The sequence below is a fragment of the Spinacia oleracea genome, chromosome 6 (assembly GCF_020520425.1).
Source record: "Spinacia oleracea cultivar Varoflay chromosome 6, BTI_SOV_V1, whole genome shotgun sequence".
Classification (NCBI taxonomy): Eukaryota; Viridiplantae; Streptophyta; class Magnoliopsida; order Caryophyllales; family Amaranthaceae; genus Spinacia; species Spinacia oleracea.
The window spans coordinates 150,778,052-150,799,520 of record NC_079492.1 but is presented as its reverse complement, the minus strand read 5'-3'; the positions used below and the strand labels follow the sequence as shown (position 1 = coordinate 150,799,520).

General features: G+C 35.9%; 3 protein-coding genes and 1 pseudogene across 5 annotated transcripts; 3 read left to right on the top strand and 1 right to left on the bottom strand.

Annotated features, from left to right (window-relative positions):
• Nucleotides 1-4,930: 4,930 nt before the first annotated feature.
• On the top strand, nucleotides 4,931-7,201 carry LOC110795264 (non-specific lipid transfer protein GPI-anchored 9-like). Its single transcript, XM_022000272.2, has 3 exons — nucleotides 4,931-5,385; nucleotides 6,089-6,145; nucleotides 6,864-7,201. Exons 1-3 carry the CDS (start codon nucleotides 5,064-5,066, stop codon nucleotides 6,986-6,988), a joined length of 504 nt encoding a protein of 167 aa, XP_021855964.1. The 5' UTR covers nucleotides 4,931-5,063; the 3' UTR covers nucleotides 6,989-7,201.
• Nucleotides 7,202-10,004: 2,803 nt separating this feature from the next.
• LOC110795228 (flagellar radial spoke protein 5) lies at nucleotides 10,005-14,414 on the top strand. 2 transcript variants are annotated; one of them, XM_022000230.2, is made up of 9 exons: nucleotides 10,005-10,478; nucleotides 11,915-11,999; nucleotides 12,233-12,349; nucleotides 12,709-12,773; nucleotides 12,863-12,951; nucleotides 13,054-13,133; nucleotides 13,256-13,367; nucleotides 13,465-13,584; nucleotides 13,674-14,414. In XM_022000230.2, exons 1-9 carry the CDS (start codon nucleotides 10,181-10,183, stop codon nucleotides 13,857-13,859), a joined length of 1,152 nt encoding a protein of 383 aa, XP_021855922.1. In that variant the 5' UTR covers nucleotides 10,005-10,180; the 3' UTR covers nucleotides 13,860-14,414. The 2 variants fall into 2 exon arrangements, with proteins under 2 accessions (XP_021855922.1, XP_021855921.2); XM_022000229.2 differs by lacking the exon at nucleotides 10,005-10,478 and adding an exon at nucleotides 11,138-11,530.
• A 1,505-nt stretch (nucleotides 14,415-15,919) lies between these two features.
• LOC110795194 (amine oxidase [copper-containing] gamma 1-like) lies at nucleotides 15,920-17,237 on the bottom strand (annotated as a pseudogene).
• Nucleotides 17,238-17,314: 77 nt separating this feature from the next.
• On the top strand, nucleotides 17,315-19,518 carry LOC110795193 (non-specific lipid transfer protein GPI-anchored 9). 2 transcript variants are annotated; one of them, XR_008922876.1, is made up of 3 exons: nucleotides 17,315-18,107; nucleotides 18,198-18,633; nucleotides 19,158-19,518. XR_008922876.1 is itself a non-coding variant. In XM_022000177.2 (2 exons), exons 1-2 carry the CDS (start codon nucleotides 17,786-17,788, stop codon nucleotides 18,332-18,334), a joined length of 459 nt encoding a protein of 152 aa, XP_021855869.1. In that variant the 5' UTR covers nucleotides 17,315-17,785; the 3' UTR covers nucleotides 18,335-19,518. The 2 variants fall into 2 exon arrangements, 1 of the variants encoding a protein (XP_021855869.1); XM_022000177.2 differs by having other exon boundaries at nucleotides 18,198-19,518.
• Nucleotides 19,519-21,469: the final 1,951 nt, after the last annotated feature.

Here is a 21,469-nt window from a genome sequence, read left to right as displayed (position 1 = left end):
AACATATGCATACTAATAATTATTATTATAAATTATAATGTATCATCAATTATAATTTTCTTTTTCTGAAGGAATCACCCGTTATAACACTACAAGAATTTGTATCATTAATGAAAACTTAATAACGACGGGGTCAAATATTCTGGCGTAAAAGGCTTTTGCGATGGGGCTAACAACCAAATAAAGACGAGAACAACCGTCGCAAATGTCTTTTACGACGGGCTAATAATGGAATTTTTCATCAATGACGGTCCCTTTTTATGACGGGTTTGTGACAGGAAATTCCACCACTATTGGCCTTTAGCCACCGAATTTCTTGTCGTTAATGATACAACTTCTTGTTGTGTAATTTTATTACTCACCAAACAGTTTTTCCTCAAGCAACTATATTAAACGGTTGCGTTAGCAAAAGGTCTTGCATGCACAAGGTGTACAATAAATTTATTGTACATCAACATAACTTTTACCCACTTTTCTCTAACTTTTATCTAATTTTCTCTAACTTTTATATTATTAAAAAAAAATTGATAGATAAACATTTTAAAGGGCTAAATGATAAATTTTATACAATATTAGTGATTTTGAAGAAATATTTTTTATTAAAATGAAAATTTTTATCAGTAAAACATGGATAACTTTTACGTATTTAAGGGTAATTTTTAAGCATTTTACGTTAACTTTAACTTTGGACTTGGTGTACAATATTTATCGTACACCCCATGTAAATAAGAATTTGTGTTGCGTTAGAAAATTCTAGTGATTGTAACTAGGGACTTGCTTGTAATAATTTGTAAAAGTCTAAAAAATAAACTGCATTGGCCAAGAAAACTACCAATTAGGTTGGAAAAACAACATATATTGCGACGGATATAAGTTCCACATTTTATTGCACATCGTTATTATGAAATTGTGTGGGAGTTATAAAAATATGCACTAAGAAAATATGACGTTAGAATATTTCCAAGAAAAATTTATGAGAAATTTAATATATAGTATTTCCAAGAGAATTGAACCCTAATTAACGATTCCACTTAAATATTTCTTTCAAACAAGGTGATACTCATTTCCAAAATTATCGTACTTCTGCAAAAGAGACAAAAAAAAAAGGAACAAATAGAGTAAAAAATAAAATCAGAAGAGATAAACTATAGTTAACAATCTAAGCACGTTAAAATACTATCTCATATATTCTCAGGAGGTGTGGATGTCAACTAGTTTAGTTTATAAAGTCTTAATTTCAAGGCATGTGATTGAATCTCATCTACATCATTTGCGTTTTGTGGTTTTCTCTACACCAAAAAAAATGTACTCTCAAGACAATACATATTATCCACCTGGATACCACTTCCAACCACCTCCGAATGTCAGGGATGACTATGAGAAAGAGATGGCTCCTCAACAAGATGTCTAGCTCCATGGATTTCAATGATTATCGGTTCACGTGTAGTGTTTATAATGCTAACAACTCTAATTTCTTATAGTATGTGTTGGGGTGTTAAAATGGGCCCACCATTTTAACCTAAAAGCCAATAAAATCCACTCAAGCCCAATATCCCTTACAAGGCCTCAAAGGCCCAACAAAGGCACTATATATACCCCTCAAAGGGCAAGGTAAAGGGGCCATTCTCTAACCCTAGAGAAGCCACCCTACTCTCTCTCCCCTAAACACCTCATTTTATACATCAATTGTACTGACTTGAGCGTCGGAGGCTCCGCCTCGGGGACCCCCTCTTGGCCCGGAGTTCATCTTGCAGGCACCGTACGTGATCGGAACTCAAGACATCAAGGACGCTCCTTCCATCGTTTCAACCCCGGAACAATTTGGCGCCGTCTGTGGGGATCGAGAGCAATAACCCATGAAAATCCACATTTTCATACTATTATGTTCAACCGCAAAAATGGCCGGAAATCTGAAATAGCCGACCAAAAATTACTGTTTGTCAACAAATTACGTTATAATGGGTAGTGTGGTGACAAATAATGTTGCTACAAATTGTTGCTACAGATCGTTACTACATTTTGGTGGCCCAGTAGCCTCAAGGCCAAGTAAAGATGCTTTCCCACTCTCCCAGATCTGCAAACTCATTTTCAGAATAAAGAGGATTCATTTTGCTTGAGTACAGATTTTTGGAGCCAGTAACAGCTCACGCGTGAAAGTTATGAATTTGGAAAATAAAGCAAGTTTCCACAACTCAGACTCAACTGAGCCCACAATCACCTTGCACGATTGGTAACAACAGCATACATTGGCATGATGGCACTACATCACTTCCGAAGGATAAATCCGAGCCGATTTTAGAAGCACGTTCTTGAACAGATCTTCGGATTTGAAGAGCGAGGTTAAAAATCGCTCCGAGATTACAACTCGAATAGATGTTACAATCCGAGCCGATTTTAGAAGCACGTTCTTGAACAGATCTTCGGATTTGAAGAGCGAGGTTAAAAATCGCTCCGAGATTACAACTCGAATCGACGTTACAATCCGAGCCGAAGTAAAGAAATCGCTCCGAGATTACAACTCGAACCGATGTTACAATCCGAGCCGATTTTAGAAGCACGTTCTTGAACAGATCTCCGGATTTGAAGAACGAGGTTAAAAATCGCTCCGAGATTACAACTCGAATCGACGTTACAATCCGAGCCGAGGTAAAGAAACCGCTCCGAGATTACAACTCGAACAGATGTTACAATCCGAGCCGATTTTAGAAGCACGTTCTTGAACAGATCTTCGGATTTGAAGAGCGAGGTTAAAAATCGCTCCGAGATTACAACTCGAACAGATGTTACAATCCGAGCCGATTTTAGAAGCACGTTCTTGAACAGATCTTCGGATTTGAAGAGCGAGGTTAAAAATCGCTCCGAGATTACAACTCGAATCGACGTTACAATCCGAGCCGAAGTAAAGAAATCGCTCCGAGATTACAACTCGAACCGACGTTACAATCCGAGCCGAGGTAAAGAAATCGCTCCGAGATTACAACTCGAATCGACGTCACAATCCGAGCCGAAGTAAAGAAATCGCTCCGAGATTACAACTCGAACCGATGTTACAATCCGAGCCGATTTTAGAAGCACGTTCTTGAACAGATCTTCGGATTTGAAGAGCGAGGTTAAAAATCGCTCCGAGATTACAACTCGAATCGACGTTACAATCCGAGCCGAAGTAAAGAAATCGCTCCGAGATTACAACTCGAACCGATGTTACAATCCGAGCCGATTTTAGAAGCACGTTCTTGAACAGATCTCCGGATTTGAAGATCGAGGTTAAAAATCGCTCCGAGATTACAACTCGAATCGACGTTACAATCCGAGCCGAGGTAAAGAAACCGCTCCGAGATTACAACTCGAACCGATGTTACAATCCGAGCCGATTTTAGAAGCACGTTCTTGAACAGATCTCCGGATTTGAAGAACGAGGTTAAAAATCGCTCCGAGATTACAACTCGAATCGACGTTACAATCCGAGCCGAGGTAAAGAAACCGCTCCGAGATTACAACTCGAATCGATGTTACAGTCCGAGCTGAAGGTAAAATCCGAAGGTAAAAATCCGAAGGATAAAACCGAGCCGAAGGTAAAAATCCGAAGGACAAAACCGAGCCGAAGGTAAAAATCCGAAGGACAAAACCGAGCCGAAGGTAAAAATCCGAAGGACAAAACCGAGCCGAAGGTAAAAATCCGAAGGATAAAACCGAGCCGAAGGTAAAAATCCGAAGGATAAAACCGAGCCGAAGGTAAAAATCCGAAGGATAAAACCGATCCGAAGGTAAAAATCCGAAGGATAAAACCGAGCCGAAAGTAAAAATCCGAAGGACAAAACCGAGCCGAAGGTAAAAATCCGAAGGAAAAAAATCCGAAGGTAAAACCCGAGCCGAGATTACAACTCGAACCGATGTTACAATCCGAGCCGAGGTTAAAATTCTGAGCTGAAATCGACTTTCACTTGGAAGTGATCAAAATCAAAACCCAACCCATTTTTCAAATAGAATTGGGTCTGGGGGGCATTTGTTGGGGTGTTAAAATGGGCCCACCATTTTAACCTAAAAGCCAATAAAATCCACTCAAGCCCAATATCCCTTACAAGGCCTCAAAGGCCCAACAAAGGCACTATATATACCCCTCAAAGGGCAAGGTAAAGGGGCCATTCTCTAACCCTAGAGAAGCCACCCTACTCTCTCTCCCCTAAACACCTCATTTTATACATCAATTGTACTGACTTGAGCGTCGGAGGCTCCGCCTCGGGGACCCCCCCTTGGCCCGGAGTTCATCTTGCAGGCACCGTACGTGATCGGAACTCAAGACATCAAGGACGCTCCTTCCATCGTTTCAACCCCGGAACAGTATGTATTGGTGTAATGCCAAACTTAATTTTTAAGATCTTATTTTTGTTCAGACATATTCTTGATTACGGGTTTTTGAGTTCGACTATGGGCTGCTTTTGATTCTCTTGTAAAACTCTCAGGTACTCTTTTGAGGTCTTAGTCACCTCCTTATATTTCCTATTTTGGCAAAAAAAAAACATATTATCCACCTAAATAGGAAAAGACAATGAACATATCACACTAGTTATTAAAAAACATAATACTATCTTCATAAATACATACATGTTGCAACCAATTATATTATGTTTTGACTTATTAGTGGTTAACATTGTATTACGTATAAAATATGTCACGAATTCGAATTTTCATTTGTAATTTATATTTCCCTTACAACTCATTCAAGATTAACAAAAATCATACATGTTGCAATTTTGATATAAAAAAAGAAAAAAAAGAAAGACGAGGTCCATAAAACACAATAAATTTCATTTATAGAAATTCATGAAGCCGACTACTCGAACGTGCATAAGCTCAAGGAAACTACAGCCTCGTCAAATCATGAACTATTCTCATTCAGTTTTATTTAATAATATAGATTTTACATGACCATAATTAGCTAAGCTTGCCCTAAAAATACATCTATAAAATGATGATATCATAACACACAAACTAATCAACAAACTAAAAACCACTTTATTAACAAATTAAACTACAAGTCGATCATTTACATTATTTTGAAGAGAATGAGCAAAGTCGTGTACTTGGCTTTTTTGGTGGCGGTTTTGGTGGTTTCAACACCAGCACTAGCACAAGATGATGGTATTCCGGTACCGGAATGTGTGACCGAGCTCCACCCATGTGGGCCCTTTATTAACTCGACCACCGCAGAACCGCCATTTGAATGTTGCCAACCTTTGGGAACTGTGATTCAGAATGATCTATCATGCCTTTGTAGCGTTTTCAGCAACGTTGAGCTGATTCAGTCTTTGAGTGTCAACGTTTCTGAGGCAATTACCCTTCCAGAGCGTTGTAGCATCCCATTTGATTTAGTTGCTCAATGCCAAGGTAACTTTATTTATTTATTTATTTATTTTTTCCACTCATTTAATCAGTATGAATTTATCGTAAACTGATACTCCCTCCGTATTTATTTAAGGGATACACTTGGTCGGGCACGGGTATTAATATAAAGAATTGAATGAAATAAAGTAGTAAAACAAGTGGGAACCATCTCATTTTAGGGGGTGGGGTGGGTTGAAGTTTTAAAATTATTTTGTTTAATAGGGTGGTGGGACATAGGATATATAAGATAAATTATTTAATTAGATGATGGGGTTGATAAGTTACTAAAAATGGCAAAAGTATCTCTTAAATAAATACGGCCGGAAAAAGCAAATGTATCCCTTAAATAAATACGGAGGGAGTATACTGTACCAATAACGATGGAAAATCCTGTCGCCAAAGGCCAATATTGGTGGGAATTTCTGTTGTGAATCAGTCATAAAAGGGGGTCGTCATTGATGGGAAATCCCGTCGTTAGTCCGTCGTCAAAGATATTTACGACGGTTGTTTCCATTTTTATTTGGTTGTTAGTTGTCGCAAAAGGTTTTTGTGGGGATTTTTAACCCGTCATTAAGGATACAAGTTCTTACAGTATATGTTTGTATACGTTATACACTTATACCTAAGTTTTGGGATCGAATTTTGTATGTATTATGTCCTGCCTTAGTTTTTTAATCATGGATTAATCTATAATTTCTTGCAACAGCACTTATGGCGCAACCAGAAGCCCCAACAATGTCTCCGGCTGAAGCTCCAATTTCAGGTTCGAGATTCTCAAACATTTTATTTGTCTCTTTTCTAAGGTTTACCTAAGAAACTCACAAATATTTGAAGGTGGTGTGTAATAAATATTGTACAGCGTACATTATAGTAAAATTTAAGGTACCCTGATGTAAATGTAAAAGATATTTATTTTTCGCTTTAGTACAAATTATCTCTTTAAAATCACTACTATTGTATAAAAGAACTATGTAACCCTTTAAAATGTTTATCCAACAAAAAAAATTAAAATACGAAGTATAAAAGTTAATCAAAATATGTTAAGAGTTAACAAAGACTGAGGAAAAGTTACACGGCTAGTTAAAAAACTAGTTTTTGGCCGGGAATATAGTTCGAATCGTTTTGTGTAATTTTATTTAGGCCGTTTGTTTTGACCAAAAACACTTTGTCGAAAAAAAAAAATGTTATATGTTTCCTCTCTATTCCCTTACGTACCTTTCTTGTTCTCTCCTCCTATTCATCTCTTTGTTTCCACTTTTTTAAGTTTTCTTATAAAGAAACAAACTCACATAATATTTTTTTCCTTAATAAACGTAGTATTTTCTATAAAAATTATTTTTCTATAAAGTTTTCCGATAAAATAAACGAGTCTTTGATTAAATACTTTGTATAGTTTGAGATAAATGTTTATTCAAATGGGTTACTTTGAAAGTGTATATTTGTATGGTAGATAAATATTTATTTCCATGAAACTATTTCAGGTCTAAGTTCTGGAATTGCTCTCAAAGGAAAAGGTAAGAAAAAGAGTGGGGCCAGCAACATTGCGTGGACTGGATCAGCAGCTTTGGGCTCGTTCTTGCTTTTTGCAACTTTAATGTTCTATTGAAAACCTTGTGGGCCTGGGCCTGGGCCTCCCTTTCAAAAGTCTTCTTCAATTTCTGATTTCTGTCCATCTCTAAAGTTGGGATTTTCGATACTTTAATTTTTGGACATCCTCACAAATGTACTTTATAGTGATTCTTCATTTGAATTTTTTTTATGGAGGGTATTCATTTATTTGATTATGTTAGTGTGATTTAAAACTAACTTAATCATATTAACTATTGATATCGGACTATTGTTTGTTTACCCTATTTTTGTAAGGCATTAGCCTTAAGTTATATTATCTCCATTTCTATATTACAAAAAAAGTCCAGTGGATGCGTCTTTATTTTATTTTGTATTTACAGTAAATAACTACCCAATTACAGTATGACTTAGATTCTTGTTCAAAATCAAAAATTTTTACGTCAGCATTAGATCAATGTACATTATAATATCATCATCACAAGTTCACCAATAAGAAAACTAGCTTTAAAAACATAGTCGACAACAGACCACGTACACTGCGCAATGACAAAATCACTAGGATGCAAATGCCAAAACTCAGCTCACCTGTTATGAACACATTACTGATGAATACCAAGTGAAATACAATTCTATTATGTTGGTTTGTGGACATATATGTTGTCTACATATACACACTATGTGAAAACTATTCCAAACTGGTATCAGATTCTCAAATTGCAAGTAATCGCAACCACGTGAAATAAGAATACCAACACAACAAAATATAGTCAATGATGGTGGCTTGCGGGGAAGTCATTAATCATTCCCTCAAAGTTAACCAACCCAAGATACTCAAGCAAAAGCAATTGGTTGATCAGTGTTGAAGGTAATGTTTAACAATCCACAAATCCCCAAATACAAACACTCCTCTTTCAAAGTAATTTGCACAATTCGAGCCCAACATTGCAAACAAGTGCACTAAAACAACGTGTTAAAAAAAAAAAAAAAAAAAGTAATCTAGATTTCGGCAATTTCAGTAAAAAATAACATACTAGATCAAGCTCTGAATCCCCAGCTCTTCAAATTGGTTCATTTCTCGATACAATTCCAATTTAATTCAATTCAATTCAATTCAATTCAATTTCACAATAATCAGCAAAATCATATGCTTAGTAAACATTATTTCAAACATTACAATTATCGTAATTAAATTCCAAAAACTAACCATATTCTGCTTCTCATCAATTAACCTAACTTTATCTGACCTATTTCAAACAAAAATCAAACTAATCAGCTAAAAATAAACAAACAAAATTCAACAACAGGGAAAGATTGAAAATTGAAAGTCATAATCACAATAAAATGTCATTTTAAGTTAAACCAATTATTTGTGCTTGTATATTGTACATCGAATTCAGATTTGAGATAGGTAGTGGAGATTTAACTATGAGCTAAACTAGAATCACTTGCCTATTTATCAAGCTTCTCACTGGTATTTGTCACACTACTTTGGGTAGATCGAGGCAGTAAAGGAAAAGCGGAGATTCAAAATTATGATGAACGGTTAATTCAACGATTATAGTTCCTTGAATATTTTGAACATATTCAACGATTGTAATTCAAAATTTATCAATTCAAAATTTATCAATTCATCACAAAAACGGAAATTCAAAATTAACTACAATCGTTGAATTAACCATTCAAATACTATTACTAATTCAAGGAACTAATCACTTACCAGATTGCATGTAGATTCCGGATTCAATTCGGCAACGATTTTTTTAGAATTTCATGACTTCAACCCAAATTCGGAGGAGAGAGAGAAGGAAATGAGGAGGGAAGAATAAGGAAAAGCAACTGCCTTTATTTTGGTTTAACCGCCCATTTTCTTTTCGTACTATTCATTCATTACTCTGTTAACGCCCGTTAGGCAAATGACGTTAACGGCAAATAAGCGCCAAACTTCACACCATCCATAAGTAGGGGTGTCAATTCTCCATCCGACCCAGTAATTTGTCCGATTGTTTAGAATCCGAACCGTTTAGAACCCGCGAGCTAAGATCCAAAATCCGATTCGGTCCGATTATACTCAACCTGAATCCGACCCAACCCGTTAATATTGATCCGATTAAGATCCGAATCCGATAACAGACCGATCCGTGACAATCCGAATCCGCTTAATTCGAACCGAAGCGATCCGAAATCCGTTTATGATCTGATCCGCTTGAACCCGAATCCGTTGCAACCCGAGGAAAATCCGTTTAATCCGAACCGTTTCAACCCATGACCCGTTTAATCCGAACCATTTCAATCCATGACCTGTTTAATCCAACCCAATTTCGATCCGGACCCGTTTAACCCAAACCGTTCACGACCCACAAGAGAACATTAATTATGTTGCACTACCAATTAAGCATATGACCTATTAGTTATACAATGTACTTGTGCTTCATTCTCCCTTTATATACTCTGCTCAAATGAAACTTGTAATTGATGTAGATTTAAGGCGTAAGATCTTTCAGGAACGGATATAGTATTAAACCAAGTTTTATACGGAGTACTATATACTCAATAACTTATATTAGTGCTCTTAAATTCTTATTACTTTTAAAAGTTAGTTATCGTTTTCGACTCCTAATTAAGTCATTGATATTATAATTATATAATTTGGAACCAAATGGACCCGACCCGGCTAATTCCGTTTCAATCCGACCCGTGTTAGTCAGTTACCCGATTAATCCGATCAGATATGAATCCGACCCGATATGAATCCGAACTCGTTATAGTCTGGCTAAACCCGTTAACAATCCGTCATGTTCCAATCCGATCCGATCCGACCCAACCCGACTACAAACCGACCCGTTTACAACCTGATCCGATATGAACCCCTGAATAAAAAATCCGACACGATCTGATGCGTTAGGTTTTCAACCCGATCCGAACCGACCCATTTGCCAAATTAATCCGTTCCAATCCGATCTGTTTCAACCCGAATTTGATGAGTCCGACCCAAACCCGATCCGTTGATCCGATTTGATACCCCATAAGGCCATAAGTGATTTACATTTCTGCCCATATTTCAGTGGCTATTTCCACCGCTGCTATCCGATTGTTAATCGGTTCGATTAACAGGGAATTTCTCAAATCCTAACATAAGTTTAATACGTTTGAAAAATTCAATTCAATCCTTGTAATTTCTTATCCTCGTCTCACAACACTCGCTACTCTACTCCGATTCATTTCATCGAAAATGTCGACATTCCTTCACCTCAACCCTCTAAAAGCCATTACAATCAACACCCCTACTCGGCGTAACTCGACAAGACTCGGCCGGAGATCAATCAGGTGCGACTCGGCGGCGGAGATGTCGACGGAGAAGCACCAAATTAAGGTGAGTAACGGGAACGATTCGGTGGAGATATGCCGAGTTTTAAACGGAATGTGGCAAACAAGTGGTGGATGGGGACGTATCGACCGAGATGACGCCGTTGAAGCCATGCTCCGCTATACTGATGCTGGGCTTTCCACCTTCGACATGGCTGATCACTGTAATTTCGTTGCCCCTCCTATTTTGGTTTATTTTTTCGCTTTTGTCCTTACAATTTTCTGGTCATAGTCTTCACCAATTGGCCTAAACGTATCCTCATTTCACCAAACAAAAAAAACATATCCTCATTTCAACTTTATGTTTTTTCGATTTTATCATGAAATTGCCGCTTGATAAACTTGAACGTTGACAAAAGTTTAATGTATACGTAAAACACTATTTGTTTCAAATTTGTTAGGGGACATTATGTAGTTTATTTGATCCATTAATGGTTCAAAACGCAAAACGTTGCGCTTTCCAAACTCAAGAGTGTCCATCGTACGCCTCGCTGGTGCCGCTCTTGTTCGGGTATTGGTATATCGCACTCTACCTAACATGGTTACACACTTACACCCATCACGAGTTTTGGCCAGAAATAAATGTTTTTCATCTTATGGTAGTTTCTTTGTTTTTTTTTGTAGGTAAATGTGTTTGATTGATTTCTTTTGTTACACCCATTATAGGTGGATTTTTCTCTATTTTTTATGGCAACTATGTGAACACTTGGAGGGCATAAGTACGTGAAATTACGTGTAGGAGCATGACCAATTGTGTAAATATGTGAACGCATAGAGGGCATTTAAGTCATTAAGTTTTTTAATAACAAACGGTTGGCTGCTGCCTGCTGAACAAGGGATGCGGATAGAATACAAAAACCAAAACTCAGCTCATAAGTTCCTCCATTTTTTGTAGCATAATAAGCAGGCCTAAAAATGACAGAAATCTTACCTTATTCTTGCAACAAATTGGTGTTTGCTTCTGTAAGAACTAAAACTAGGACAAGAAATGTTATTGGAGCAGTTAAATTGAGGCCAATTTCTTGTGTAGCAACTGAAGCTGAAAAGAGTAGTGTTGTAGTTAAGAATGGGAAGGATTCTTTGGAAATGTGTCGAGTCGTTAATGGAATGTGGCAAACGAGTGGCGGGTGGGGAAAAATCGATAGGGACAATGCGGTTGATGTCATGCTTCGATATGCTGATGCTGGGCTTGCCACTTTTGATATGGCTGATATATGTAAGCAATAAGATAGTTGGGAAACAAAGAACATGTAATTTGGTCTATAGGTTGTTTTCACTTTTGGCATGTCAAAATACTGATTTTGGAGCAAGCTGTTCATTTATGTGTACATGAATGCAGTTTTTTGTAACTGAAATGTGCTTCTAGTATTCTGCAACTAACTAGGAAAGATAAAAGAACTTGATTGTGCACTTGTATTCTTAGTTCTTTCTTGATGATTACTTTCCCCTGCATAGCTGCGCTGATTATATGTTTTGTTAATGTATCGCCTCATACTTTGGAGAAATCATTCTGCTCTGCCTCTTCGAGTCTTATATCAAGGAAGAATCTTTTTAGAAATCAATGGTAGGTGATTCAGTTTCTAGCCTGTGCTTGTTTCAGATGGACCTGCTGAAGATCTTTATGGAATTTTTATTAATCGAGTCCGTCGTGAGCGCCCACCTGATGTTTTAGAAAAAGTCAGAGGGTGAGTTAGAATTTCCAGACTCTACTAACTGTTATTCTTTTTGTTGATTATTGTCCTTCACATATTGTTTATTTTTTTTTGGATATGGGACAGCATTGTAAACTGATACACTTCTAGCTGTTGAGTTGAAAGAGCTCACTCAACTTAGATATGTAATATTGTAGTTGAGTGGTTTTGCTGGTGTATCTGATTGTTTCAACTCTAATTTTGCTTCCGAATGATGGTTTTTGTAGTCTCACAAAATGGGTTCCCTCACCAGTTAAAATGACGAGGAGTTTTGTAGAAAGCAATATTAATGTTTCAAGGAAAAGAATGGATGTTGCTTGCTTGGACATGCTACAGTTCCACTGGTATGAATGCTCCGGATTTTATCCATCTTCCATTTGCAATTTGAATGAAGTGAAATATTTGATGTTGTTAGAAAACATTAGTGTGTCCTAACATCCTAAGTACTACATTTGGAACTTTTGAGTGTCTTATCTCTTACGCCATGTTGTCTAATTTGATCCTATATTATATTCTTTATTCCTTCTATGTACTGTTGATTTGAGAATAATAATCTTTTAAATCTGCAATGTTTCTGATTTCTGCTCTTAATTACTATGCGTATGGAGTATACATGAAATCTTGCCAGAAATTGCTGCTGACTCTTAGCGGTTAGGTACTTCAACATTCAACCTTCTGATAACCTCTTTTCACCTTGAAACAGGTGGGACTATGCCAATTCTGGGTATCTAGATGCGCTGAAACATCTTACAGATCTTAAAGATGAAGGTCAGTTCCCTTTAGGTCTTGTTCTCTACCGTCAATGTCAGTAACCTTAAAAGTCTGAAGGACTTGAATCATTAGATGTGTGATTTCAGGGAAAATTAAAACTGTGGCTCTTACAAATTTTGATACGGAGAGATTGCGAATAATTCTTGAAAATGAGATTCCCGTTGTTAGCAACCAGGTCAGTCAATCTGTTGGTGTGATTCTTGTTGTCTGGGACTCGTTTTTAAGATTTTTCAACTCAGTAATCAGTATGTTTAATCTAATGCCTGAACTACTGTAGGTGCAACATTCGATTGTTGACATGCGTCCTCAACAGAAAATGGCAGAGCTTTGTCAACAAACTGGAGTTAAACTTATAACGTAAGTATTTTTTTAACCTTTTTTCTTCTTAATTTCCTTAACTCTTAAAACCAAATATTATGTCTTTAGTAGATAATTTGGATCCAAAGGTTGTACAGGATCTTATATGATTATATCTGCAGGTATGGAACAGTTATGGGTGGTCTTTTATCAGAGAAGTTCCTTGATACCAACTTATCCATTCCGTTTGCTGGTCCTTCACTTAATACTCCCTCCCTACAGAAGTACAAAAGGGTACACTTTTTCCTAAAAAATCTTGTTCCTGAACTTGAAAACTAAAATTTCTTTTTTACTTATATGCATTTTGTGATTCCCTGTATATGGCTGGAAGATGGTTGATGCATGGGGAGGATGGAGTCAATTCCAAGTATTGCTTCAAGTGCTGAACAAAATAGCTAGGAAGCACGGTGTGTCCATTTCAACTGTTGCTGTTAAATACATACTAGATCAGGTAGCATTAACATTGTCCTGTATATCTATATTTACTGAGAAATTGATTTTAAGAAACTGAATTTTGCGATACTGGTGGAGCAACTGCAGCCGGCTGTAGCAGGCTCCATGATAGGTGTCAGACTTGGGCTATCAGAGCATATTAAAGATGTTAATTCTGTATTTTCGCTTGAGCTTGATGAGGAAGATGCCGACAGCATTCGTGAAGTGTCTAGCAGGGGGAGGGATCTGATGACAGTGATTGGTGATTGTGGAGATGAGTATAGGCGCGCTTAATTAATGCTGGAGATGGGGCTGTTTTTCATGCTTGATCTTTCTGCCTGTTTTTCATATAGTGTAATACGGATTGGGAGTTTTGGACTTCGTTTACTGTACTTGTTTGCTTACAAATATTGCGAAGGGTTGTGGTTCTTAGATGCGGTGATGACTGCCCGACTGGGGTAGGGGACGGAGCAACATGAAGGAGGCATCGAGAGAACCACTGCAGAGCATCAATGCTCATAAAATTATGATACTCTTATACAAGTGACCTAGTACTTAATAATGACGAAAACATATTACTTCATAAAAATATTGTCGAGTATTTGTACATCATCGATCATAGGTAACTGGGCTATGAGCTCACGACTCAGGGGCGATGCTAAGCTTGGGGTTTAAATCATAAAACCATGCATAACTCTGTAAGTTATGAATAACTCTGTAAGTTATGTGATGGCTATGCTGTATTTACTTTTCTTGCTTGGAGCCGAGTCTGCACTTCATATAGGCAGATTCTCAGTAACAAGGTTTTACAGTACCTTAATGTATTGGTTCTCTTTGTTTTAAAGACTACATACTTTTTAATTAGGCGGTAATTTTTTATATTTCAGATTAAGTTAATAATGCGTACTCAAAATTTTCTTGCATATATGTAATTCTAGCAGACAGGTTGCAAAAATCTTATGCCGTGTCACGAACATCCAACAGAACCAAATGGCGCTCCGATGCAGTAAGAAGGCAATGAAGTCTCAAAATACGATTTCATATATCTACTGAATATGACCTTCCTTGTCACTTTAGAGGACCATATTGTTCTGTAAGTCACTGCCTTTCCTAGTCATTTTCATTCAGTTTTCCCTGCTATTTAAGTCTGGTGTTTAAATTTTTTTGTTTTTTTCTGCTGTCCAGACAAATAACAATTGACATTTTTTGTTGAATCTTGTGGTTCTGATTGATGATCGATATTGTTTGCACATATAGCCTACACCTAAAGCAGAAAAAGAGTATGAGTGTTGCTATTGCTATAATCTTGTGGTCTCGAGTGTATTTTCTTCTTCACCATAAATTATCCCTGTAAAAATCTTGTTCTGTGACTAGGATTTTTGCTAGATGTTATGTTACGTTGTTACATACTCGGAAACTACATTTTGAACCAAAAATCATGCAGTTTTTGTTAGATAACCATAGCATATTGAGGTTTAACTTGGATTGCCACTTACCCAGGTAAATTTACCTTGCTGTTCTGTATCAACGGCATACAAAATCCTGTCTGCAGGGCTGCCCATTAGTAGTGTTTTCTTTAGCGGGATAACAAAACTCATGATAATATTAGTACTCCGTACTGGTTTGGTTTTGGTATGTTCTTTTCCCAGTGGCTTCCTGTAGTGTTCAGAAACTACAGTACCTTAGATTACTGATCTTAGATAACTGATCTGACAACCATCAGTCGATCTTGCAGACAAAATCTATTCAAACCTATAGATTAAAGGTTTCATTAATCTGTAGGAGTCCTAAGTTTCTTGTAGTACTCAGCTTCTAAAGATTCATGCATAACTGCGCTCAAGTAATGATACACTAGGAACAGTTACAAGGAAACTGATTTATAGTTGGGTATTGGGAGCTAATTATTGGTTTCATGTACAAAGAACTTGTATTTTTCTCATCATAATTAAATAAAATTTTACTCTATGTTTTCTCATGCTTCCACTTTTCCAGTCTTTCTAAAAACATTTGAGGTATTGAACATTCTGTTAAATATAATGGCATATAGTGCATTCTATTCGTGTGCATAAAAAAGGGAAATCTTTATTCAGAATCTGACCTAAAGTATAGGATCAAAACTCAAAAGGCCAATTTAAAACTAGCTAGAATTCCATGAATAACTTGTTAATTGTAATGCATTTTTCAATCTCATATTAAATCAGGTTTCTGAAACTTGCATATTAAAGATGCTTAGCTCACTGTTGAAATCAAAAGGAGAGCAACAACATACCAGAAGAATAAAAGGGCAACTTATTATTCCCCATGTTGTCAGATTCATATATACAATGGGTATCACTATTATGAATCTTGAGACGCTAACTTGCGTTACATGTTGCAGAATCATACAACGTATAATTAACAGACTCAGGCTCAGAATCATACCCCTTTGAAGAAGCTGCTTGACAAACTGAGAGGTCCTTTTCAAAGTTTGGAGGCATTCCGAGGAGTGGTGAAGAAATTGACAGGCTTCAAAGAAAAGCTTGACGACACTGTTGGCATGATCGGAAAGTCTTCCTGACAAGGTATGTGATGGAATCCTAAGGTGTACCACAACACAACACAACACAATATCCTTGTTCTCTATTTCCCTATCCCTGCAAAATAAAATTCCATCATTTCTAAGTATCGCGAATCAGAGCATCTATTACATTATACTAAAACTGACACCAGGAATGACACATTTCACTTCCTCGTGCAAAATTTTCTCACCAAAAACCCATTTCCTAAAAAAACATATCTACTTTATTTATGATTTTATTTTCTCTCCTTTTGTATAAATTTTTGTTGGGGAAAAAAATTATACAATATGACAGTGTTAGACAATTTTGATAATATTTTAGTCAAATCGATATATCTATCATAGAAAATATACTTACTCAGTATTTTGGTCAAATTAACATATTAAACTTATCGAATATTTTGGTCAATTATCATATTCAACATATAAAGTATAAAATATAAAATATTATTCTTACCTTTCAGACCAGGTAGCGAGGGTGTCTTCGCCATGGCTCTGGTAAACAAACAACCCACCCGCCCACTCTTCGCTTCTATTATACGGGGTGACCCATATTTGGTTGTTGGTAAATGCCCCTCTCCTCTGGGGTGGATCTTCGAGATCAAGTAGGCTAGCCGCGGTGCCAGCAGGAACCACCTTATACCCAACAGGGATCCGTACACGGGTCTTTTTAACTTGGATTAATCACATGAAATTCAGATGGGTCGTAAAGCTTGAGCTTGATTTGTGCATCTTTCTCAGTCTTGGCAGTACTCTTTGTGGCTTTCAAATAGCTAATCCTAGGTGACTCTCCGGGGGAAGTTTGTTGCCTTTTCAGGTTCACTTTTACGAACGAATTATCCGATCCATCAACATCAATGTCAAGATAGAATGCGATGAAATGGTCATGGATAACACCAATGACATTTTCAGATAGTAAGGTGCCATAGAGGTCATCGTGGTTCGGTACTTGGTTCGTGTTCGTGTTCGTGTTCGTGTATGGTGTGGCTTTCACCATTAGTATACCACTTAGTCCTACCTGCAACAATTGCATCATAAGAAATACTGAAGTATGATCACTCAACCCAAGCTAATGTACCATTACTTGAAAATATTTCGTCGATCAACTATATATATATATATATATATATATATATATATATATATATATATATATATATATATATATATATACTTCCTCCGTTCATTTTTACTCGCAATGTTTGTCGCTTTCACGTATATCAATGCACAACTTTGACCATTAATATCTTTAATTCTTTTTAAGCAAAAAATATAAAAAGTTAATATTTTGAAAAAATACATATTAGGACGAATCTAACAAAATACTTAAAAAGAATTAAAGATATTAATGATCAAAGTTGTGCATTGATTGAAGACGAGGTCCATGAAACATAATTAATTTCATTTATAGAAATTCATGAAGCCGACTACTCAAACGTGCATAAGGAAACTAGCTACAGGCCTCGTCAAATTATGAGCTATTCTCATTCACTTTTATTTAATAATATAGATTTCACTTTCTTACATGACCATAATTAGCTAATCTTGCCCTAAAAATACATCTATAAAATGAAGATATCATAAGAGACAAATTAATTAACAAACTAAAAAAAGCACTTCATTAACAAATTAAACTACAAGTCCTTTACATATTTTAAAGAAAATGAGCAAAGTCTTATACTTGGCTTTTTTGGTGGCGGTGTTGGTGGTTTCAACACCAGCACTAGCACAAGATGATGGTATTCCGGTACCGGAATGTGTTACCGAGCTCCACCCCTGTGGGCCCTTTATCAACTCGACCACCGCAGAGCCGCCGTTTGAATGCTGCCAGCCTTTGGGAACTGTGATTCAGAATGATCTTTCATGTCTTTGTAGCGTTTTCAGCAACGATGAGCTGATTCAATCTTTGAGTGTTAATGTTTCTGAGGCAATTACCCTTCCAATGCGTTGTAGTATCCCATTTGATTTAGTTGCTGAATGCCAAGGTAACTTATTTCAATAATGATAGAGTATTAAACTAATATTTGGGTTTCAACCATGAGTTTAAACTTTTGATTGAGTTGGTCTCCTGATAGGGTATCAGAGCCAGCGTGACAAAAAGATCACGGGTTCAAATTTCATCCACCCCTCATTTCAAAGTGGATTATTTCGTGCTGGGTATGAGGAGACATATGTTGCATCCACACTTCAAGCCCGAAGGGCTTTCATATGAGAGGGGACGTGATAGAGTATTAAACTAATGTTAGGGATTCAACCATGAGCTTAAGCTTTTGGTTGAGTTGGTCCTCTGATAATTAATTTCCGCTCATTATAATTAATCGTTATGAATTTATCGTAAATTGGTTTACTGATATGCTTACGTCATACCTAAGACTCGGGATCGAATCTCATATGGATTACGTTTCGGGCTTCGTTTTTAATAATGAATACATAATTTATAATTTCATGCAACAACACTTATGGTGCAACTAGAAGCCCCAACAATGTCTCCGGCTGCAGCTCCAATTTCAGGTTCGAGATTCTCAAACCTTTTTTTTGTTGTTTTTCTAAGGCTTTGTTTGGTATAAAGGAATTGGAAGGAAAATAAGAGAAAGGAAAAGAAAAATATGGCTTCTTGTGTTTGATTTTACAAATCATATTTGTATGAGATTTGGTGGGAAATGAAGAAAAATGGAAGAAGAACCAACGTTAATAAATTATTTTTCTTTCTCTTCCCCTCGTTTCTTTCCATCACACCAAACAACAGAAAATAAATTAAGTTTCGTTTTCTTTTTTTCCTTTCTTGTCCCTGACTCCCTTTCCTTCCTTTACTAATATTGTAATAAACAAAGCCGTAAAGAAACAAACAAAGGAAAACTATTTTTTCGTTAAAGTTTTTCCTCTAAAAATTATTTTCTATACAAATTATTTTCCTATAATCATTTTTTTTTATATTTCTGATGAAACAAACGGAGTCTTTCATGAAATACTTTATATAGTTTGAGATAAATTTTTATTCCAATGGGTTACTTTGAAAGTGTATTTTTGTATGGTAGATTCAGGTCTAAGTTCTGGAATTGCTCTCAAAGGAAAAGGTAAGAAAAAGAATGGGGCCAGCAACATTGCATGGACTGGATCAGCTGCTTTGGGCTCATTCTTGCTTTGTGCAACTTTAATGTTATATTGAAAACCTGGTGGGCCTGGGCCTGGGCCTCCCTTTCAAATGTCTTCTTCAATTTTTAATTTATGTCCATCTCTAAAGTTGGGATTTCCGATACTTTAATTTTGGACATCCTCACAATGTACTTTATAGTGATTCATCATTCATTTGAATTTTTTTTATGGAGGGTATTCATTTATTTGATTATGTTAGTGTGATTTAAAACTAATTTAATCATACTCCGTATTAACTATTGATATCAGACTATTGTTTATTTACCCTATTTTTGTAAGGCATTCGCCTTAAGTAATATTATATCCATTTCTATATTACAAAAAAAGTCTCTGACTCAGAAAATTATACTTCTTACATAACTTAAACGTTAATAATTCGCTAGGAAAAATTCGTGTATATAATGTACGGCGGATTACAATTCGTAGGACTTAGCATAAGCTAAACAAAAAAATGTTAATATTGATGATGCTAAAATGTTAACTTTTATGACCTAATGTTTTTCTAACACTGTCTGACATAATACTTACTCATTTCTCTATTATTATACTTCGTATTGTATGTGTTATGTTACCGACTTACCCAGTTACCCATATTCACATAATATGGAAAGGTAATGGGATAAATTCAAAAAGGTGGTGTGAACAAATATGGAAATTTGAACCATGTCGAGGGGCCATTAATTGGATTATACAAAGAAGACATGATGATACATTGATACCTTTCTACTCATCAAATAATGGTCCACACCAATACACCATGAATGAATTGATATTAATTGTTCCTACTACCCATCTCGTCTTCATTACATATGTAGATGCATGTGTTGGTAAATCAATTGTACTATCTTGTACATACTTGTTACGGAATTAGAATTAGGCTAGAATTCTAATACCAATATCTTAGTGTTAGAGTCTATTTTATATTCCTATTCCTAAGTATAAAAGGTTTTATGCGCACAAGGTGTACAATAAATTTATTGTACAAGATAACTTTTGCCTATTTTTTTATAACTTTAACCTAATTTTGATTAACTTTTATATCAGTGATAAAAAAATTGATAGATAAACATTTTAATGGGTTAAATGATTTATTTTATACATTATTAGTCATTTTGAAGAAATAAGTTTTACTAAAATTTTTAAAAAAATCACTAAAAAATAGATAACTTTTGCATATATAAGCTTAACTTTTAAGCATTTTGAGTTAACTTTTACTCCGGTGTACAATATTTATTGTACACCCCTTGTAAATAAGAATTTGTGTCCTCAGTATTAGTATTTAGGTAAGATTCTAATGCTTATATGTCCCACATAGACTCGCAATAGGTAAGCTTCTACGGTTCGTTTGGTATGAGAGGGGGATATGGATGAGGATATAAATTGGGATAGGAATAGGGAATTTATGATAGAGAATTCATTAATTTTATCTTTATCCCTTGTTTGGCAGGGTTGAGGATAAGGATATAGATTAAATAATAAATTTACTGTATTACCCTTTTAAAATGGTAGGCTAAAATCATATCAACCTCCTTTCTTTACATATTACCCCTTTTAATGAAGGGTAAAATAGTCTTTTAACATTAAAAGAAGAAATAATCCTAGTAAACAAACAAGGGATAAGGGGTGAGGATAAGGATGGGGATAAGAGTACTTCGTATAAAGGGTTAAAATATCCTTATCCTCACCCCTTATCCCTAATACCAAATGAGCCGTGAATGCTTATAGTTCTTGGAAATAGCTTACCTTCTAGGAAGGGCCTCTCTACCAACAAACAAACAAAAAAAAAAACTTACTCCCTCTTTCCCTTAATACTCGCACTGTTTTGACATTTTGTACTATTCACATAATTCACTTTGACCCTATTTTATTTCTAGTATATGAAAATAAATGTTACTTTATAATATATTGTTGGCTTCATCTTAATACATATTTTCAAAATATTAATATTTTTCTAAATTTTTATAATATGTAGTTAAAGATATTGGTGGTCAAAGATGTGTATTGGCAAGCGTGTCCAGTCGAAACGGTGCGAGTATTAAGGGACGGAGGGAGTACAAGTTACAACCAAATTAAACTACTAGTTTAAATTAAACTCATTGAACATCTATGATAATCTATATAGGAATAGAAATATAAGAACTCTAAGACTAAGATGTTGGTATTAGAATTCTAGCCTAATTCTAATTCCGTAACA

Excerpts from the sequence above, each read along its gene's own strand:
- LOC110795228 (XM_022000229.2), top strand. The coding sequence starts at position 11,230 with ATGACAGAAATCTTACCTTATTCTTGCAACAAATTGGTGTTTGCTTCT. Across the intron at positions 12,952-13,053 it reads TTCCCGTTGTTAGCAACCAG|GTGCAACATTCGATTGTTGA; the intron begins GTCAGTCAATCT and ends GAACTACTGTAG. Across the intron at positions 13,134-13,255 it reads ACTGGAGTTAAACTTATAAC|GTATGGAACAGTTATGGGTG; the intron begins GTAAGTATTTTT and ends TTATATCTGCAG.
- LOC110795193 (XM_022000177.2), top strand. The coding sequence starts at position 17,786 with ATGAGCAAAGTCTTATACTTGGCTTTTTTGGTGGCGGTGTTGGTGGTT. Across the intron at positions 18,108-18,197 it reads TTTAGTTGCTGAATGCCAAG|GGTATCAGAGCCAGCGTGAC; the intron begins GTAACTTATTTC and ends GTCTCCTGATAG.
- LOC110795264 (XM_022000272.2), top strand. The coding sequence starts at position 5,064 with ATGAGCAAAGTCGTGTACTTGGCTTTTTTGGTGGCGGTTTTGGTGGTT. Across the intron at positions 5,386-6,088 it reads TTTAGTTGCTCAATGCCAAG|CACTTATGGCGCAACCAGAA; the intron begins GTAACTTTATTT and ends TTCTTGCAACAG. Across the intron at positions 6,146-6,863 it reads GGCTGAAGCTCCAATTTCAG|GTCTAAGTTCTGGAATTGCT; the intron begins GTTCGAGATTCT and ends AAACTATTTCAG.